The 21,748-nt window shown below is 42.0% G+C and overlaps 1 protein-coding gene and 1 long non-coding RNA gene across 5 annotated transcripts in view; one reads left to right on the forward strand and one right to left on the reverse strand.

Moving 5' to 3' along the window:
- Positions 1-20,631, reverse strand: part of ZEB1 (zinc finger E-box binding homeobox 1) — a 119,545-nt gene extending 98,914 nt beyond the window's left edge. For both annotated transcript variants that reach the window (XM_053983606.1, XM_053983598.1), the window contains exon 1: positions 20,550-20,631. In XM_053983606.1, coding sequence (XP_053839581.1) covers positions 20,550-20,607 — 58 coding nt within the window. In that variant the 5' untranslated portion in view covers positions 20,608-20,631. The remainder of the gene's footprint in view (positions 1-20,549) is intronic.
- LOC128810608 (uncharacterized) lies at positions 19,871-21,512 on the forward strand. Of its 3 annotated transcripts, none has more exons than XR_008438088.1 (3): positions 19,871-20,124; positions 20,740-20,826; positions 21,215-21,512. It is a non-coding gene; the product is annotated as an uncharacterized LOC128810608 (long non-coding RNA). The 3 variants fall into 3 exon arrangements; XR_008438087.1 differs by lacking the exon at positions 19,871-20,124 and adding an exon at positions 20,158-20,375; XR_008438084.1 differs by lacking the exon at positions 19,871-20,124 and having other exon boundaries at positions 20,400-20,826.
- Positions 21,513-21,748: the final 236 nt, after the last annotated feature.

The raw sequence follows: 21,748 nt of genomic DNA on the forward strand, positions 1-21,748 counted from the left end.
CATCGTTTAAGAGCTCAAGGCTAGAGCAGGAGGGTATAATATAGATTTCAGTCCAGTTTGAAGGAATGCTTTATGTCAATGGGCTCCAGGCCTCAGAAGGAAGACTTCCCAAATTAGCACAAAGACTCTGGAGCAGCACAGCAAGTTGCAGGTGCAGATGAGCTGAAGGACCCTCACATGGCAAGCTTCTGGTCAGCTATTCTGCCAGGAACTGTGGCTTTGAATGCACATCTGTTTGTGCTTTTATGGCCTCAACTATTCAAACTAGCCTTAAAAGCACATTAGAGTTCAATTATTCCCCCAGGCACTTGCACTTGGGACAGTAAGAGAAATGTAAAATCCAACAAGTTTACATTCCTGAATAGTCAGCTGTTGGTATTACTGAAGTCTATAGCCATCTCCTTGAACTAGGCTGCATTTGAGATCAACTGTGAAATCAGATCAGCTTCGCAACTAGGTACAAAACAGCGGATTTGTTTCCTCCAGCACTGCTTCTCCAGTTCAGCCTTTTCACTTCACAACTGCTAGAGATGCTTCTCCAAATCCCAACCTCTAAACACCACTAGACCCAAAAGAACCCCAAGAGAACATACCAGGCTTGGAAACCAATGGAGAATCTGTGGGAGCATTAGTTACTAGAAAACCTCTCTTAACATTTCAAGTTTAAAACAGTCTGGAAACAGAGAACATAAAGAAAATAGAAACTTTTACACAGCATGTAGTTTCATAGCCTGACAGAAGAGGAGGGAAGCAGAAATAAAAGAAAAGCTTTTAGTACATAACATATAAGTAGTATTTTAAGAACAGAAGGTTTGACTTACCAATTAAAAAATGTGAAACTGAAAAAGTGAACATTTGACTCTTGCCTTTTCATTCTGATTATACAAGCAAAGGATTTTCTGGTATTATTTACGAGTACCCAAGACTAGTAGATGAGAGCTCATAACAGCCCTGAAAAATACATATCAGTTTCACTCAACTATGGTGGAGTTGTTCACAGTTTTCTTATACTGAGAAACAGTTAGCATTGTGGCATATTTTGTAACTTAGTAGTTTACAGCCTGCAACAGTAAGGGATTTTAAAATGCAAGTTCTTGTTGTCATTAATATTATACAATTGAACTAAGCATGCCCCAAAGAACACTGCAGGCAGATTTGTAGGCTCCTCAATGCAGGCTAATGGCACTCAGGTATGTAAGTGCAACATCCAAACCAAGGCAGGTTGTGACAGGGAGAGGGTACACAGGTCAGGATCCCAGCAAAAAAGCACACCATGCAGCTCAGCCTGAGATTCTGAGCAAAATTATGTTGGTAGTGTCAAACAAAGGCACTCAACATATCCCTTAAAGCAGCGAGAGATGATTAAATATCTCTTCTGCCCTCCTGCCAGTGGCTACTGCCTCCATAACCCACACAGCTAACACAGGTACAGGTCCAGGCCTTGACTACTTTTCAAAATTATTTTACTGGGCTGAAGACTTTTAGTTCCAACTCATGAGCAGGGTTGTGACCTGTGGGGCTGAGTACACCTTCCAGTGCTTCTGGGAGGAAAGCAGGAGCCAGCTCTGGGTGTTCATGTCCAGAGACAGTGTGAGGCAGCTGCTTGTCCTCAGCCATGCCCTGCTTGCATGCATCAGGCAAGAGAAGCAGTGTCCTGGTCTCCCCAGAGCATCTCCTCTCTTCAAAGGTGGATTGAAATAACACAATTCTCCTTAAAAAAAATCCAAACCCCCAAAACATCCAGCTCAAGAGCAATTATTTGTGCAAAAGTGTTTTAAATCTGAAAATTGGATGCTGAGTGAAGCATATTTGTTTTCAAGCAGAAAGAACAGCTTTTTAAGTACTTATCCTCTAAGCTATGAAAATAGAAAGTAAACAATAAAAAAACACAGAAGGGAACTGCTGAGGACATGAGCTTCAAAGTTTAGCTTAAAAACTAAAGAAGTACACTCAGGATTTCACAATTACTCTTAACAAGTTTAGTTATATAGATAAAAAAAGACATATCTCCTTGATGTTTAATATTCTTTAAATCTCTGAAGTTAATGAGGGTGAGTTATTTCCTACTTTGGAAGCCTTTAAAAAAAAACCAAGGGAACACACTCTTTCCTTAAAAATAAATGTTTAAAAATGTAATTAAAAATCCAACAGAAAAAAACCCAAACAAGTGCATGAGTTGAGGTGGAAAACATTGGCCAAAGCATCAGACTTGGAAGTGCTCACCCCATAAGGTGCACAGGGTCCAGAGACACATTAAGTTGTTTCAGGGAAAGCCTCAGAAGGTGAAGGGTACACAAGCTGAAAACCCCCAAGTCAAAGAGAAATTTCCCATAAGCCTCGTGTGAAAGGCTGCCTCCTTATCCTCCAGTCGCTGAATAGTGCTTTTCTTCCGAAACAAAGTGTATGAGGTACAGCGAACAAACTGTAAAGGTAACTAGGCCTTTTGTCATGTAGTTCCTCCACCCACTTGTACTTTACCGCACAATAGCTCGTTTACAGATTCAGACCACTCCAGCTCCACACAGAAACAATCCTGTATTGTGAAGTGAATCTACCAGAGGAGTAAAATCTAAAAATACTGCAAGAAGTCTATAGCAATCATTTTGTAGAACTCTCCGGTTCTTCCCTTAGAGACAAAGGCTTTCCCAATTTGAATGGCTAATAACAGACTTAGTCACTCCTTACTTGAGCGTGACTAATAGCCTGCAAAAGCAAAAAATACATATGTACCATATGAAGCTGTTTATCTCTTAAAATAAAATTTAAAAAAAAAATTGTACTGAAGCAAAAGTAGTTGCAATGTGAAAACCCATGTTGCTTCCTCTCCCATGTCCACTGGGGAGAACAAAGCACTTCATAGCACAGAGCCATTCCTGCATGTGCTACCCAGGAAAAGCCATAGGTGCTTGTTTACACCAGTGGGTAGGCGCAGCAGCTACAGAATAGTGATGGGTAGAAAAAACTAGCAAAGCACATGGTTCAACCAGCAATCTGCCTAGTCAGCCACACATTAACACAAGTAAATCATGGGAGACCAGTCAGGCTGCTGGGAAAGTCTGGAAGAAAAGACAGATAGCCTACCTACACTCTACTTGCACTTTCACCTCACAGAAAATAGTAACTCCATCCCCCACAAGCCGCTATAATAGAATAAAGATAAACGCAGGGATTATGCCAAGTTGACCCCAGGCTTTGTTCTTTCCCTCCAAGCATATTCAGTGAAAAGGTCTAAACACACATCTGATTTGACAAGCATTCAGATTCACAAAGAACCTGGTGAAAGTGAAATCATACTTGGGGCATTCATGGGTCCCTATGTCAAAGGTCATTCAGCAGTGTTTCAGCTGCTGCTTGCTAGGATTTGAAATGAACTAGTTTAAACCCCCACCACCACAAACACTGACATATAGTTTATGCCAGCCAAATATGTCACAGCATGTTCAGCAACATTTAGCTCAGATAATATAATTTTGGCATGAACATTTAATCCTCACAATTGGCACCTCCTCATCTGGAAAAATGGATAATTTTCCTTTTTAGCCAGATTCATGTCAACTCACATAATTCATCTGCAGAATATTGAATTATTATTAGAAAGAAGGTCTGACCAAACCTGTTATATCCTCCCCTCTTTACATAAAAAACCCCAAACCCACAGGTTTTTCTACCCAACTAGAAATTAATTAGTTGATTCAAACTGGAAAAAAGTCACATTTAAATCAATTAGCTACACTAGAGAGCTCAAAAAGGTTTATCAAATAACTTATCATTGATTTTCTTAGTTTCTCAAATATTATTTGAGTCTTCCATCTGCCATTCAGAATATTTAAAGAAGGCACACAAGAAACTAACTTGAAACAGTAGCAGGCTGGGAAGCTTCAGGAGTAGTAAAAGTGGGGGAGCCTGCAACTGAAAACCTGCTGAGAAATAACAACAGGGAACGAAAACAAATGTATTCTTCCAAAGCCTTTGTGAAGCTCACTCTCAGCTCCGGGCAGCACAGTGGCAAGCCCAGCTGTCGATTCAGCAAGCTGCAAGACTGTCACTCCAAAACAGGTCACAGTTCAGCAAGCAAGTTGTTATTTGTTTTTACTGCCAACGAAGAGGTCTACACCCTAAAAAGTGGCATTTCTGAGGCAGTGCTTTCCTAGGAACAACTCTGTTTCTTTATGTCTTACAAATAATACAGCATTTTGCCACCAGTAGACATCAGCAGATGTCTTAACTGGAGAGAATCTCAAACCTCACTTTATTACAGGAGGTGGTTTTCCTTAAGGATGCTGGCTCACCATAGCTGGCAATCAGACACATTTCTGTCACTTTGTCAGCAACCCAGACTTCCCCAAGCTGAAGAGTAAGGCACAAACATTTCCTACTACTACCACCTCTAGCTCCTATGGCAAAGCACTGTCAGTGCATCTGCCAAAAAGCAGCCTCTATTCCTCACAGTTTCCAAAGGCATACAACCAGGTAACAGCAGACACAGGACCACCCCACTGGCTGCTTCTCACGGCAGCAGCAAGAGGGCTGAGTTTAGTGGGACACACACCATTAACTGACAGGAATTAGTTGCATTACATGCTCTCATCTCAAACACTAGGGCATCAATTTAAATAACCGTTGGACATGAGTCAGTCTTTATTCTTTTGACAAATGGGGGAAAAAATACCTCTCAAAGCACAAAATATGCTTGTTCTTTTTGGCTAAGGAAATAGGCCCTCTGAATCCTGCAGATGCTCAGTATGACTTCTTCATCTGCACCTTTCCCACATGAATAACTAAGATTCCATTAAAAGTAGAAGATTGACATGATCTCAAAGACTGAATATTTTGTTCCAGAGCCCCAAGCCTAAATGGAAACGTACACATCGGCTTTCCATGAGTGTCTCACTTGCAGAAATGGAGAAAAACAACAAAAATAACACATCTAGATGGTTTGAGACAGGAGAGATGACTAAAAAAACCTTACTCTTTCTCACGTGAGGATGACAACACAAGCATCACAAGGAAATGCAGGCCTCACTTCTCTCCAAATCCCTTCTGTCCCCTGCTGTGAACAAAGCACATTGCTTTCCTAATGCCTGGCAGGTTGTGTTCAAGATGGTACAGAAATCCCTCCTCTATTCTATCATGCTGTGTAAGTAAACAGATTTGTCATGTTAGTGCAGTTGCTTACTAGTTTCAGAATATTCTGAGTTTTGTAGATGGCTGTGATGGCCAAGAGATACTTTGGGAATCCAAGAGGTACAGAGAAGTAAGATTCAGTTAACAAAACCTTAAAAAACAATAACAACAAAAAGAAATAGAATCAGAGGTATTGCTTAGTCTCATCAACAACACCCAAGGCAATAATATCAACATGCTTTTGGCTGCATGGTTTTCCAGAACTCCATTTCGAGCCAACATCAAAAGGAAATCTAAGGGCAAGCAATGTGAATGAACCTGAATGATTTTGAATACATGTTTCCTCCAAAATAGAACTTGACACTCCTTGTTCTCATATGCTACAGGCTGATCAGCTGAGGATTGCATTTCAGTCTCCGCAAGTTACCCAAATTAAAGAGTTCCCAACTGTATCAGAGACTGTCCACTGAAGTACTCTCTAATAATCACATAGGTTTTCCAGAACTGCATTATTCGCTCCAAGAAACCTAAACCACCTATTATTACAGCAGAGATAATCATAAGCCCTATTTAAGCTGAAAGACATAGATTTGGCTTTTTTGGTAGCATTTTTTCCCATCTCTAAAACAGTCTTGCTTGGAAGAGGGGGAAGAATAGAGGCAAAAATACACTGTAGCTCTGCACATCTTCAAATCTTGATGCTCTTGGACAACTAGATAAGCATGACAGGATTCACTACTTCATCCAGGAACGAGAACATTGCACTGACTCATTTAACTTTTTTTAAGAACTACTCAATTCCAGAATAAGGAGAAAAACATGAGGCTTTACAACATCTGTCTATACAGCACATCTAAAAGACTCTTCTTCATATTTGCTGGAGTCACCAGGATCCACACAGGGCCTACAACACATAGAAAAGATGGCAACAAACAATATTTCACATACCCTAACTTGTCTACTGCAGAAACAAATCCACTCTACCTAAGAAAAGCAATAGACAAAAGACAGGTAAACTGCATGTTTCTGGGCTGAAGTAGGGAGCAAATCACTGTGAACCTGTGAGCTTCCACATTTTCATAGCACTGTGTGTGTCATAGCTTAAGGCAAGGGCTGGCCCCAGGACCCACAACAGGAAAACTGAGGGGAGGACACAAGGTGAAGGATACAAGAAGGCACCTTCCAGGCCTGTATTTTCTAAGCATCTCATTTTGTGACAAGCATTGCACTTTTATTTGCACAAGGCCTTCTGTAGATTCATAGTTTGTACACTAGCTACTTTACAGAGGAGACACTAAGCTCTTTACGCATCCTCCTTACTCCAATCAGCAAAAGACAACCTGTTTGCATAGTTTTAGAATATGTTGTAGTTTGAGGTAAATCTAGCAACAAATATTCTGAACTGGTTACCTTGTAAACCTGAAAAGCATGGATTTACAAGTTTCTGCCACATGCCACTTCATAACTCTGCAGTGGGTGCTCTTAATTATCACATCCTAAACTCAGGATTCAAATCCCGCTGTTCTAGTATTTACCAACAAAAAATTACCAAGAGATCTTAAGCATCAACCTAAAGACTGTTATAACTGAGGGATAATCCTGTTTATTAGTACTAGGACTATATTTTACTAGTGTATTTAGTAGTTAACCAAATGTTGACTTCCAAACTAACAGGTACTAGCAGGACTCAAAGTCCTCAAAAAGTCCTGATTTTAGTGAATTTGTCTGCAAGGGACATTTAGAAACAGTGTACTGTTTGGTCAGACAGACTGACATACCATATCACTTGCCACTAATGAAGAGCAATCATTCAACTCTAGGAAGCAAGGACACTGGGTTTCACACACCCCATCCCTCAGTGGTATATACCCCATCACAAGACTTCTTTTATAGATGTTTGGAATATATTAGCACAGATCCTTTCATATCTGCAAACTTTCCTCATAATACGGTGTTTGAGTCAGCTGTGCCACCATTACACCTTAAACAACATAGAAAACCACAAGTAAAACTATCCACCAAAAGAATATTTTTTCTGTACCTAAATACTTTTAACATAATGAAACCCCCATTTTCCACATTTTCTTCTGGTTAAGTGAAGAACTTTCAGCTGTTCTGCCACTCTGCTCTTCTGCAATTTCCTGTATCTGTCCTGAAAACCAGCCACAGCACAACACTGTAACCATGCCAGCCTGATCAGTCGAAGGCAATACCCTTCTCAGTCCAACACATAACTATGAAAACCCTACAAAAGACAAGAACAGGTCTAGATCTTTTTATTCATATTCATAAATGCAACTCTCCTAAGCTGCATTAATGTGCAACATACTGCGTTCAAGAGTGCCAGTTTAGTCACAGATGTTGAAAGATTTGTAAAATATGCAGCTAACTCCTTCCCCCCTAAGAGTTCACTTTCTTATTCTTACTCAGATGTCTTTACATCACTTACCAGTGAATACACCTCCCTTTCCATCTGTGACTGCAGAAACTAGTGGCTTCCTACTGTAAACCACAGCAATCACATGGGGCAAGGAAAGAGGAGACAAGAAAAACCCCACAGATCTCTCAAACTAGTCTGGAATGTATTGTATTTGTCACCAGTTACAGACTACCCATTGTGAGAGGTAGTTAACTAAGCTTTAGTTTTATCACCAGCTTCCTTGCTAAGTAGCTACAGTCTTCAGCACCATAAAAATATCATATTATTGTAGAATAAATTCTGAATGCGAAATAAAAATGTATGTAAAGAGAATTAATTCTGCTGTCAAGGGAGCAGCATTTATGGAGCTCTATGGTATTATCAGTTTTGGTTGTTTCCTTTTTCCTTGGGAGAGGGCGGAGGAGGCAATGGGCAGCAGACTTTATTGGAGGAGAGGAAGGGAGCAGAAATTTTTAGGAAGGGTTTTTGCTTAAGGCAAATCAATCCAAGAGACTGGGGAAAGTTGGTGTGTAACACGTAGCTGAAGGACACAATCCTTACAACAAACAGTACCCACATACAGAACAGTCACAAGGAGACCCGGCAGCAGCTAACAGAATGAGAAAAATAAAGCTTGTTCAAACAGTATTCCCATTTTACGTATTAAAAGTTGCAATTCATACATTTTGCTGCTAAAGCATAGATTTCCAGAGTCCATTTCAGTTGTAACCACAGCAACATATTGAACAGACCACAACAAGCAAGACAAACTACACCAAATGTCAGTTAAGAGGTTTGTTTAATTAAGTATTTTAGGACAAGTTTTCCATGTTTTAACAATATATCCATATTCTATATACCAAATGGTTTTTATCCTGACTTGCCAGTTAGTTTGGAAGCTCACATATATCAGAAGCTGTCTTAATTTCCTGAGCAGATGCAAACCAGGAAGATCTTCTATTTAGCATCAATTAATATACTGCACCTGGTTTTTTTTATGGGGGACAGTACCTTTTAGAGCTTGAATGTCATAAAAACAAACAAAAACAATCTCCTTGAAAGCTATAACTGGAAGTTACAAGTGCACAAGCAGCCACTACTGCCTACTGACACAGTAAACTGTTGAAAAATCCTCTTGATTATCTAACACCGTATTCTTACAATGGGTAAGTATAGCTGCCAAAAAAAACTTGGTAAGATTCCTCGTTAGTTTTCCTGCTACTATGCTTCTGTACATAGCCTCATTTGTCTACTTGAGCCAACTCTCTACAGCTTTATATTTCATGTCCTCCTCCAGCATCTGGATTCCCTGTGTCTCAGCCATGCTCCTGGCCCAATTTCCTTCAAATCTGTATTAGCACATCTTCCAAAGGACTTAATAAACCTAACACACTTCTGCAGGGCAGATTATGTAATCCTGTAACTAAGCAAAACATTACAATAAAAAAATTTAAAAGAAAGGAAAAAACCACACACACTTGCATGATGAAAATGAAACTGAGCCATCATACTCCCTTCCCTCCCCCACACATATAGAGCAATCAGGAATAGCAAATAGTACATCACCAATTTAGCTCATAAGTATTTTCCTGCTAGAAGAACTGTCAGCACTGCTCTGTAAAGCACCTAGGAATACTTTTGACAGTTGAAAAAAAATTAAGTTTATTTTATACCCAATAACATGATCACAACCAAAGGCTACTCTCTCCATCTCCAGTACAGACATCCTCCATGGCAGGCTTGTCATTTTTTGCTTTATAATGGAGTCATTTTATTGTATGCAAGAAGCCCCAGGCATTCTGTACAGCCCATTACTCTCTGCTGCCCACATTCAGATGGCTAATCTGCTATCAGCCAGAAGCTTGACAGACAAAAGGAAAAGGCAGGACAACAGCTCATGCAGCTGCACATGCGCGCACACACTTCAGCTACAAAGTGTTCCAACAGTAGACCCAAGAATGAACAAGACACACATTGGATTGACAGTCCTACTTAAAACTGTGCTTGAAGGAAGACACACAAATTCTTTAAAGGTAGACAGGTTGGGGAAATATTTAAGGGATAAAAAGCTTCATTAGAATCCTATTAAGATACTTTAAGGCACAAACCTGGAAGACTTTACTTAGTAAGCGAGCACCTTGGAACCTTTGAAAAGTCAAACACTTTTATTCTGAGAATTTGCTACACAAGACCTTCAAAATGCTTGAAAATATTGTCAAAAGTTAGGAAGATTAAATAAGAGTTAAATATAGGCAACTGTAAACTATTAGAGCAAGATATTTGACAAGCTTCAGATTTCAGCACTTCTGTTTTCTTTCTGGCTCAGAAAAGAACTCGCTCTTTTTTAAAGAGTTTTCTATACGCCAAATTATTGTGACACCATACATATGAAAAAGCAAATGCAATTAAATTGATTTGCATACAGTACTGCATAACAAGGAGCTTTTTAATTTTTTTTACAGTCACATGACATAAATAAATGGAGAAGGCTTGCAACTTCATACTAAAAGAAAATGCCTATATTTGCTGGAGTTCTTAACCACCTTATTTTATTTCACTTCTGAAGGAAAGCATCTTAGCACTGTCACAAGCAGTACTGCCAAAAACATTTTTTGAAGCATCAGATTCACAGACAACAGTTTGCATCAAACATCTTGTAAGAATTTCTGTCAGGATCATAAACCTCTGCTGTGTGTCATGATTTTCATTCAACTAAGTCTATTTGTATCCTTTACAGCCGGAAAGCTAAAATTCTCCTTGTGTGAACTGGCTTAGTTCACAGAAACAGAAAGTCTGCCACTAGTTTTATTCACTCATATGCTGAGGTAAAAGCCAGGCTCATCTTTCTAAGGTGTCTGACTCCATGATGTAACTACCACATGAACTATGCAGGCGTGATTAACCACGTGGTGAAACAGAGAGAACTATGGCATGTTATACTGCATGATGTGTCTCTGGAACTATTTCCCTTTTCCTAAGCCACAACTACCAATTAAATTCTGCTTCTCATTTCTAAGGTATTATTTCACTATTGTGCAGAAAGTCTCCCAAGATTTTGATTACACTACAGAACCTATTCTATCTTCCAATATTTGCTCAAAATCATATTTAGTGTTCCAGGAATACAGTATATCTGTCAATTCCAAATCTGGAAAATGTACAAGGTAAGCCTTACCATGAAGGGCAGAAGTTGTCAGAATACTTTGTTACATAGAATTAGTTTCTGTGGTTTTACTATCATTACAACACTTATGAACAGAAGTCTATCTTGTGTTACTACTGGGAGCATTCAGGCCAGTCTAATATATTAAATTATTGGATATAACTACAGATACACACACATATATATAGATGTAGATATAGATATGTCTAAAAAACAAATCTGCACTGGAAATGCAAATTTACTTTCAGCACTCAGCAGCTAGAATCTATCAAAATAGGTTGTTATAACAAGTCATCCTACAATCTGCTCCCATCTAAAGTTTAAAGTTGGCAAGAATACTGTTTTCTTGTTGCCTTTCAGACATGGTAGTTCTGAAATCCCCTACTGAGCCTTGTCCTGCAGGTCAAGTACTTGTCTCCTTCTGCAGCCATCTGCAGCATCTCCTCAACAGCAGCACATCCCCAATGATACTCTGCAACCTTATCTTCCTCTCCCACATGTACAAGGTAAGAAGGGGGGAAAAATACTACATTTGCATATGTAATTATGGTACAGCTCAGCAGTGAGCAAAAAATTACTGGAAGTTGAGAACAGATATGCCTGATGACCACACCTTAGTATTTCAAATGAAAATGCTTAGCAAGGAAGGGGAAGGGACAGCAGCAGGGAAGGAAGCCAGTCATTACAGCTCCAAATCTGCTTCAAAGCCCTTATTCACCACCTCATGCTCTTTACCAGGCAAACTGTACCTAGGCTCTTCCTGTGAACAGCAGCATAAGAATGAATCCAGTAGTGTGTGACTGGTTCTATTTTGCTTGACTTAACCAAATAGCTGTGCCAGGAATTCTATGAAGAAAAGGAAAGGCTATGGAAAGATATAAACAAAACAGGATGGAAGATTAAACAGGTTACAGATTCTGAACACTATCTCCTTTTCCAGTCTAAGACTTAACATGACTTACAATAGATAGCTTACAGGAACTTAAGAGGAATGATAAAATGGACTAGGTGATGTGAAGAAGGAAAATCTGATACATACCTAGAAGCACACAAGGCAAAAATACCTCAAGGCATTAAGAAAAACTGTTTGAAGAAAAGTGCATCTTAGGAAAAGGGACAACTCATCTCCCTGATGCTTCTGGGCATTAATAAAAAATTATGTTACCCTACGTAAGGAGGAAGGTGTTAGGAAAACAAACAAATAAAAAGCCCAACCTGCTTCTTTAGGGACCTACCAGTTCAACAAAAATTAACTTATGTCTTGTAGTTAAGACCTGCTTTCTCTATTCTTTAGGTTGTCCTTTTGACCTAATAGATTTGCCCAGGCCTTTTTCAAATCATGCCACATCTGTGATATTTTGCAATATCATTTTGCTTTCTTCCACATACACATCTGTGGATGGATGCCTACAAAATAGAACAGAAAATTGCCCTCACTGTCTGTCAGCTGCCTATCAAACAGAATTGGGAAAGGGATATTTGCTGGAATAATGAAAACATTCTATATCACAGTAACTGAAGGTGTTCTCTAGCATCACTGGCCCAACTAGAATTTGATCCTAACAAGGACAGGCACAGTAGTTCATAGGTAAAAATACTCTCTGCCATATCAGACTCTTAACCCCTTTACTTCTAGTGCTGTCCATGAAAACCACTCTCAGAATCATGGTGAATGGCAAGGTTTATAACTAATTTATCTCCAATGATCTTGCCAGCTCCTCCAGTGTTCCCGATCTATCACTTGACCTGTGAGAAGCTAAAGAACAGAGGAGCTGCAGAAAGAGAGGATATCTGCATCAGAAGAAGTACAGACTACTATGCAGTTAGCTAAGGAACAGTTGTTTCTTTTCCTCCTGATACACTCCCATATCACAGAGAGTTCTTGGTGTTTAAAGAACTAATTTTACATGTCCTTTCACTGAAGAACAACTGCTACTCATATTCACAGATCCTAACTGAGCAGGATGCAATGTCATCACAGCAAAGAATTTTTTCCACTCTCTTTTTCAGTTATAATTAAGAATACAGTCATCATTAGACATGTTCATTTGCTTTACACAGTTCTCCAAAAATAGGAACAATGGAACACATTGAAGGGAGAGCAACAAGAAAGATTCTACCAAACAGAAAGCAAATATTTGTAAGGAAAGCAATAAAGGATGCCCATTTTCAGGTTTTAACCTTTGGGTGACAGCAGCTGTTAACCAAACTGCTTTTAAACAACAGGGGTAAAGTCCTCACATCAAGGAGATTGTGACAGCTGGGAATGACAGCTGAAAAGGAGAGAACTGAAACAGGCTGCTTTCAAACAGTACTGACTTCTCAAAAATGAGAAAGCATATTTTTAGTTAACTTCTGTTGCTTTGAAAAGGCATGTTAAAATAAAATATATAGTTACATTACAGTAATGGCATCTGAGACAATCAGAGTGAGGCAAAGTAAAAGGCCTCCTTTATTCTCTATTGTCCTTTCTGAGGACAAATGTACAAGTCTAAAGAAACATGGTTAATATGTTCAGCACTATCCACCTGAAACATCTGAATCCTGCCTCGCTACTTCACAGATAAAAATTTAATACGTTTCTTCTTTCTACTCTACCATCGCCTATCCTGCTAACACATTAATGTAAGCTGCCGGGTACTCGCACAAGGAATTGGATGTATAGGCCAAGATACATCCAATTCAGTAATTCAGTACATACATTTTTACTGCCTGAAAGGTGCTTACATACTGTGTGATGGAAGTAGTATTTTTTTCTCAAGAGTACTGAAATAGACTTATAAAACTATGCTGCATTTAACTGGAATCAGTATTTTATCCATCAAGTCTCACTGGTCTTGACTGGGCTTCCCATTCTCCTTGACTGTCACTCAGGAATACTACTTATCTATGAAAAAAAGAGATAAATTATTAAATAAACAAACTGTAGCTCAATAGGAAAAACGAAACAACTCTGGTCTTTCCTTGAAAGAAATGGTCACAAAGATTAGAAAGTTGCAACTGTGGACAATTCTTTAAAATATCAAACTTTTGTTACTCTTTCCAACAACTATAAAATAAGATGCAAGGAATTAGAGAACCAGAAAAGCAAATCAAGACTGAGAAATACATAATAATTAGCTAAAGAATCAACTCAGAGTATTAGAGGTAATGGCTCATAAAAGGTTTAAAAAACTTGCCAACATAACATGGAAATAGAAAGCGTTACAAAACAATACACTCATGAAACCCCCTACACAACTCAACAACAATTCCAGTATTTCAAGGCATCACCCAGCCTACTGAGTTTAAAGCTATTTACTTACCACTGTGATCTTCTCATGCAGCAGCCAAATATATTCCTCCCTGGAAGGCCAGTAAAGTGCATCAAATCAGGTATCAGACCTTCAGTGAGAAGCAGACTACACCCCTGCCTACTCCACTCTCCCTCCTCCTTCATACACGCGTTGCAGCACGCATGCATACAACCCTCTGCTCTCCAACCTTTGCTTGGGGGTTTGTCCATTTTTTTTTTTTTAACTACTAAAGACTTCAAACAGCATTTCCCTCAGCAGGAAAGAATCCCTACCCTAACTGATGTATTGCAGTGTCTCATGATTGGAGCTAACCACACATCTTCACAAATGAAGATATGAGAACACTCTTCATACCCACCTTTGCTTCACACTGCCCAGGCAGGAGCAGCACCCACCTGCACCCACAGCCACTTCCCACACAGCTCCACCTGTGACAAGCAGCTGTGGTGGTAAAACCTAGACTTGCATGTGTTTGTCCCAGTCTAGCCAACCTATCAGGCCTGGCACATATTTATGCATTCCTGGGCAAGTTTTGTTTTGAGGAGGGCTGATGCTTTTTTATTTACTCACCATTTTCAATTATTAGAAATACCAGTAATACACTGAGACTCTTCTCTAGTCTTTACTGTCACAACAAAACCAACACCTGATGAAATATTTTCTGCCCATATGTTAAACTCCAAGAAAGCAGTCTCCTTAAAACCCTCCACCTCCCAGCAGGGGTGTTGATGTTAACAGTGTAGTCTTTAACTAATTCCTTCCTGATGTGATATATTTTTGCCTACCCTTCCATCACTGAATTTAAGATTTGGGAGTACAAAATACCAGAAGACAACATTCTACTTCTCTGGCACATCACTACATAGACTATGAAGACAGGAAACATCACCAGTGAAAATACTATCTTAATGCCATCTAAAAATGGCTAAAGACAATTTAGTTTTGCATCTCGCCACTTGTTTGCTGAAAGCAAAAATATTCCAATAAATATGAAAGAACTTAAACAACTAAGCTGAAATGAACAGTAACTACCAAATGACAAAACTATTCTTTCCCTTTAAGGCTCTAGATCAAGCCAAATGCAAGGGCAGTCGTGAGGATTAAAAATGGATTGGGACTCAGTCTTGCTATGGACTTCCTGTGTGACCTTGGGTAAGTCACTTGAGAATTTAGTTCTCAAAAATAACAGGCCTATTATAGCGGCCAGAATGAAGCACCAATGTTTCTGAGACCACAAATGAAAGACAGGGTTCTGCTTACTTGCCCAGAACAGAAAAGATCCTATCTGTGAGTCCTCTTGAAAACTGTAGATAATAACCACCAAAAATTCAGGAATATTGATGTTAATCAGCTGAAAGTTAATCTGGAACTGTACTTTGAAATATGGTGTGAAAGCCTACATAAAAACAGAGTAATTTTCGGGTTTCAACCTCTAGCTTTGGGTATTTGAAACCTATCATGAGTAGATTTCCAGAGACACAGTATGTACTGGTAAAGATCGGGTATACAGTTGACAAAGCACACCTACTCCAATCAACTTGCAATATCAATTAGTTAAATGGTTTTGAAGTGACTACAAACAGCTAATGACTTGAGAGCAATAAGCCTATATTTTTGGTAAATAATAATGACTGAATTTAGAAGCAGGGATGCTTAAGAGGCATTTGGCAAAATAATGTAGTTTCAGCAGTTGCTTTGCAATAGAGAGCAGTTGATCAAAAATCAGTTAAAAAAACCCCAAGCAAAAAACCTACAACCCAAGTTTCACAGAAGTTAATTTTATTTATTTACCATAGTAATACAGAGTCCCATGCATGTCAAAAGTGTCTGCCATACCTCACTGGCATTTTAAACTCTATTAAAACAGATGTTTCCACATGAGGAAAGGCATTACAGCGATATTTTGATTTCAGAGTACTTCAGCCTCTCCCCCCAGCACTGGAAAGCTTCTGTAAGAAGAAATTACAGGTTAATAATACAACTGGAGTCTCAGTGGGGAAGGAAGCAGGGAACAGCTGTAGAACCCCTTCCTCCTGCTCTGTCCACAGAGGAGCTCCTTACAGAGAGCAAGGGCCCAACCAAAGTCAGTAACACCAATTAACAGGATCTGTCATAAAGCCCAAAGTCCACAGAAACCCCTCCCAATTGAGTCTATCTGATGTAACTAAAAGTATTCAACAGAAAATTTGGACTGAATTCAAAGAAGTCAAATTCTTAGACTTCTAACTAATAACATTGAGTGATTTCTATGAGTGGGAAGCCCATGTCAGAAGGAAAGTTTCATCTTCTTGCTACTTTTCATTAACCCTTTCAGCAGCACATGTACAGAGCCCTACAGGCAAGGCAAATTGTTTCAGGAAACAAATTACCTTAAAAAAACCCCAATTGCCTCAGGTAATTAATTACCTTAAGACAAATGCTAAATGCTTCACAAATGTTAAAATAACAAGCACTGATTGCTGACAGAAAAATGAAGAAATAGCGACCTTTTTAAGAGAACTCGCATTATATTTCAGTAGCTAACACTAAAACAGAAGTACCACTTGTTTAAAGAGAGAAGGTTTCCTTGGTCTCAAACAGTTAATTCAAATGTCCACGTAGACCTGTTCACTGTGCCTGGAATTTTAACTCAGGCTACATTTCAAAATCCCAAATTGCACACTTAAATTAACACTAGAGTGAAAACATGATACCTAGCAAAAAAGTAAAGGCAAGTGGGCAAAAGAAGACAGGCACAACCAGGAATGTTGTATCCCAAGTGTCACTAGCACCTGACATCCTGCTGGTAGTTAACACCTTGGAGATAAAAGAAATGTGCTTTTGCCTTATTCAAAGGGACTCACAGTCTTCTTACAGTTCTTAGCTGGTAGCAAAACTTTATATGAAATTGTTACCTAACAGAAAAAAAGAGCAAAGAACCAACTGAAAAACAACTGAAATAGCACTCTAACGAGTCAGTCCACATAACCTTTTAGTAATGAACTCACTGTGACCAAGGCTGGCTTACATCTTCTCCTCACATGTACCTGACAGCATGCAGAATTTACCCAGATTCATATATTCCCTCTTTTTACTATTAAATATGCATCTGAAAACCTGAAGGCATACTTGCATTATTTTCAGAACATCTATACTTTAGGTTGATATCTTTTTACACTCTAGGAAGGAAAGTTTTAAATATTTTGTTTTACTTATCTCACAACATTGCTGAAGAACAAGATGTGTCACTTTTAGTTTTGCTGTTTAATAAGAACTAAGATAAACCCATAACATACATGAGAGAAGCTAAGAAAGCAACTAATCCTGACTGTAAACCAACTCAAAATAAGAAAACCTTTGCTGATATTGAATCTGTTTGAAGTCTAGACAGGAGTCTCACAAGAGCATGTCTATGTAGATGACCAGCAAAAAATACCCAAACCGTGTCTCTCTTTCCTCCTCTTCATTTTTCTATCAAAAGAGAGAGAGAAGGGAAAGAAGTAGATAGGATGAGAGACTCCCAACCAGTGCTTGTGTTTCTGCTGTATCACATTATCTCAACGCTTTGTTAACTCTTCTGTTGTAGAAGTTGTTTGTGTATTGGCCAGAACTAAGGACAATGACACAGGGTAGTTTCCTTCAGGTAGGAAGTGCCAGATTTCCTTGTAAGTGGAGGCTTTAATGGCAGCACCAATCTGCTCTTTGCTGACCTCCTGTAGGGACCAATAAACAAGGTAGAAAAGGAACCAGCTCCAGAGTTAAGATGATAAGACTATCTTTCCAGCGAGAGTTAATGTGCCAGAATGACTCCCAAACACAGAGAGAAAGCCGAGGAAAAAAAGAAAAAGCAAAAGTTTACAGTGTAAGAATAGCTGTGTTAAGTTTAACAAGAGATAAAAAGAAGAAAAGTTTACAGTATAATAACTCAATGCCATAGTCCAGTATTATTAACTGGCATACTGGATGTCTAGTGCAATCTCTCTGTAATAATCTCATATTCTGTGGGAACATGAAGAGGAAACAGCATAAAAATGCTTTTATTTTTTATACTACAAACAAGCCAGTTGCTTATGCATCTCCCCTATGCCCATTCCTCATTAACAGAAGATACCTATAAGAACCAAGTGCATTCTGCGACTTTGGGAAAAAAAAGCCTCATAATTATTCATTTTAAAGGTTAAAGGGTTAACATTTTTTTCTATGCATTTTCTTCAGTAAATATTTGAAAGTCAAACATAAACTCACTGCTGAGAAATCTCTATTATCCAGATTCTATTATCTAACCGATCCTGATGCTCCAATGCACAATGACTTAAGTTGGTTTTAATTCCTCAGTAAAAGGAACCAAAACCAGCCTCAACCAAGACACACTGCATTTTACATTACAGAACTAGTTGATAAAGACTCAGAGGCTTTTTATAATAAAGTGGGTGCAGCAAAAAGGTCCAAAAGTGATGAAGATGAAAGATACCTGGAACGATACCACATCTTATACACCTTTTGTTTTCTGCAAGTGATACACGCTGCAGACAAAACGGTTGTGCCAAACAGCCTTAAATCTGGTTTTCTAATATTAAGCACAAAGGAAAAACACTGACAGCAAGCGTGGTAAATAAATCCGTCCCTTGAGAACGAAAGCAGCAGACAGGAGGGGGCTGACATGCATGCAGGAGAAAACTAAACACCATCTTTTTTTTCTACCTGCACAAGTTGCCATTTGCTGCAGCAATCAAGGATCTATTTTTCCCCGTCGATTTCAAAAGCCAGGTTTTCAGAAAATTTCTCTCTCAAGTCATCTGTTGATATGCTTTAAGAGTATGGTATTCATATCTCTGGATCTTTAAGAGAAAAATCCATTTTCTTTCCTGTTCAGGTAAACATGTTTACAGCTCCTGCACAGACGCTGGGTGGTTCAGACTCACATGTCACACATGTTGTCGTCAGCAACAAGAAAAGCCCCTTTCTCTGATCATCCACATTTTTAATAAGGTAAAGAGAAAAGCACTTTCCAAACTTACCTTTAACACAGCCAAATCATGAGCCAAATATAAATATTTACACCAAGACATGGAATTAATAACATGAGCGTGCAAACAAGAATACTTGCTAGCAAACGCAGACAGCAGAAATAAGAAAACCTTTTTAAGTTCAACGCAATCAAACCAACCCGTTAGCCCCTGGAAAGGACGTCATTTATCACCACGTTATGCCCCGAACAGTGAGGATGAGAGAGGTGAAGCACCGATCGTGTCTCCGATCTATTTCGGATACCGTTCACTGCATATGAAAACATCTCAGATCGCAGGCAAAGCTTTCCTATCTGTGACCCTGCACAGGAAATGCCACATAAAACCTAAAATTGCCAAGGAGGGTTACAAAATCGCCTACTCTACATCCTATTCCGAAGAGTCGTGCTACGAGGACCGAACTACTTCTCCATTTTCCAGAAAATAAGTAGAGAGTGGGTGTTACGAGCCTTTATTCCCCCCGCCGTGTACCTTCCCATTGCATCTTAAAGTAACACACGTACCAAAGGGGAAAAAACACCACCCCACAGCAGCCCTTAAGCTTGAAATGTAAATGTAATTCCTTATATAGACTGCAGCAGCTGGTCACACACGCACGGAGAGCGGAGCGGGGGCCCCCGGCCAAACCGTTACCACCCATTATTATACAAACAGGTACCTCCGAAGCCAGAGGGAAGGGAAGAAACTTCGCCGCCCGCCCCCGCCGCCCGGGCGCAGCCCTCCCTTCCCCACCGGCCCGGCGGGGCGGCAGCGCGGCCGCGGGGCGCCGCCGGGCACCAACTCTCGGCGGGGCGGGGAGGCGCGGAGCGAGCGGGCGGGCGCGGAGCGGGGGCGCCGGCCCGGGGCGGCCGCGCTGCCCCCGCGCGAATCGCCGCCCGCTGCGGCGGCGGTGCCTCCCCCGCATGTGCTCCCGGGTGTGTCCCCTCGGGGACGGCCGGCGTCCCCCACCGCCGCCCCAAGAAAGGCGAGCGCCGGCCGGGGGCGAGGAGCCGGCCGGCTGCCGGGCGAGCGGGGAGGAAACTCCGGCGGGCGGCAGAGGCGCTCCCGGGCGGGCGGCGGGGCGATCCCGCCCGCGGGGCCGGGGGGAGGCCCCGCTCCGCCCGGGGTAGCGCGCAGGTAACAAGTTTTGGAGTTGGGGCTGCCGCGGCCGGGCGGGCGGCGGCCGCTCTCCCGCCGCTCCCCGCGGGGCTCGGCGTCCCCGCCCGGGCCGGAGGGCGGCGGCGCGGCCGGGGGCCCCCGAACCCGCTGCCGGCGGCGGGGCGGTCGCGGGGCTTGAGGGGGAAGCAGCGTGTAACGGTCCCGGACAGCGGCGGAGTGCGGAGGCACCGCTAGGCGGAGGAGGGAGGCGGCGGCGAGGGAGGCTGCAGGTAGCGGATATAACGGTGCGGAGGGAGCCGCGCTCCCGGCGAGCCGCGGCGGGGGAATTACTTTGGCGTCCGCCCGACCTCCCCTCTGCGCGCTCGGGACGGCTGTGCCCGGCCCCCGCCCCGGCCCCGCCGCCGCCCCAGCGCGGCCGCGGCGCTGCCCCGCGGGTGACTGACCGTTGTTGCGGCGCGGGTTCGGCTGCTTCCTGCGCTTACACCTGGGGCCATCCGCCATGATCCGCTCGCTGGTGTCTAAATGCTCCAGTCACCTCCTCCCCCGCCCGCCCCCCTCACTCCCTCCCCTCCCCCCCGGACCTGGTTTACGACACTGGGTGGTTTTACTTTTACATCACCTTCCTACACCTAGCGCTCGCCCGGAACCTTGTTGCCACGGGAGACGGGCGCTTTACGGCAGCGCATTTGAACGGCGGCGGGGGAAAAGTTACGCCCGCAGGTACCGGGAGCGGCGGCGCCGCCCGGAGGGGCTCGGGCTCCCCGACCCCCGCGCCGGCGGCAGCGCGGGGGGACCCGCGGAGCGGGGCGGAGCCGGGCCGGGGGTGTCGGTGGTCGCCGGCCCCCGGGGCGGCGCAGGAGGATCCTCGCGGGGCAGTCCCGCCGCGCCGCGCTGAGGGGCCGGCTCCGCGCCCGCCCCGCTGCCAGGTGCGGCCCCGGCTGCCGCCCCCAGGTGCGGCGGGGCCGCGGCGGCGCGGCCCGGCTCCCCCGCCCCGCGGGGCTGTCCCGGCGCGGGGCCGCGCTCCCGGCCCGCCGTGCCCGCACCTGGCGGGGCGCGCAGCGCTGCCGGCGCACCCGCGGCTCACCGGCACCGGCGTCTGCTGTTACAGGGCCGAGCGAGAACCAGCAGCTGGACCACGGTGACGCCGTTCCCACCGTGCGTGGTCTGCCGCGCTCGGGCTTCCCTTAGTCATACTTCCCGGTTCTGCAAAGAGGAGGAGAGGTATAAAATTCGGTGCCGTAACGAATAAAAAGAAGAGAGGAATTTTTCACGGATAATTAATAAGCAACCTCTGTTGTACTTAATAAACTTATTTAATGTATATAAAAATTAAAATCACCAAACACTTGTGCTATTTATTTACTCTTGCTTTTCACTTCAGGCAATAAAATAATTTATTAAGTTTGCTTCTAGGCTTCCTTATTTCACTTTTTTTTTTCCTTTATCTTGGCATGATTCTGTAGAATTTATAGTTCTGTGCTTCTGGGGAACTCTTTTATCTAAAGAAATTAAATGTAATTAAATTAAATTTCAGTGAAAGCATTTCTCTTAATGGGATACTTTCAATAAGAAATTGATATACTAGAGAACTTGAGGCCTTCAGCTGTTCTACATTGTCCTATTCCACATGCGATGTATTCAT

The sequence above is a fragment of the Vidua macroura genome, chromosome 1 (assembly GCF_024509145.1).
Source record: "Vidua macroura isolate BioBank_ID:100142 chromosome 1, ASM2450914v1, whole genome shotgun sequence".
Classification (NCBI taxonomy): domain Eukaryota; kingdom Metazoa; phylum Chordata; class Aves; order Passeriformes; family Viduidae; genus Vidua; species Vidua macroura.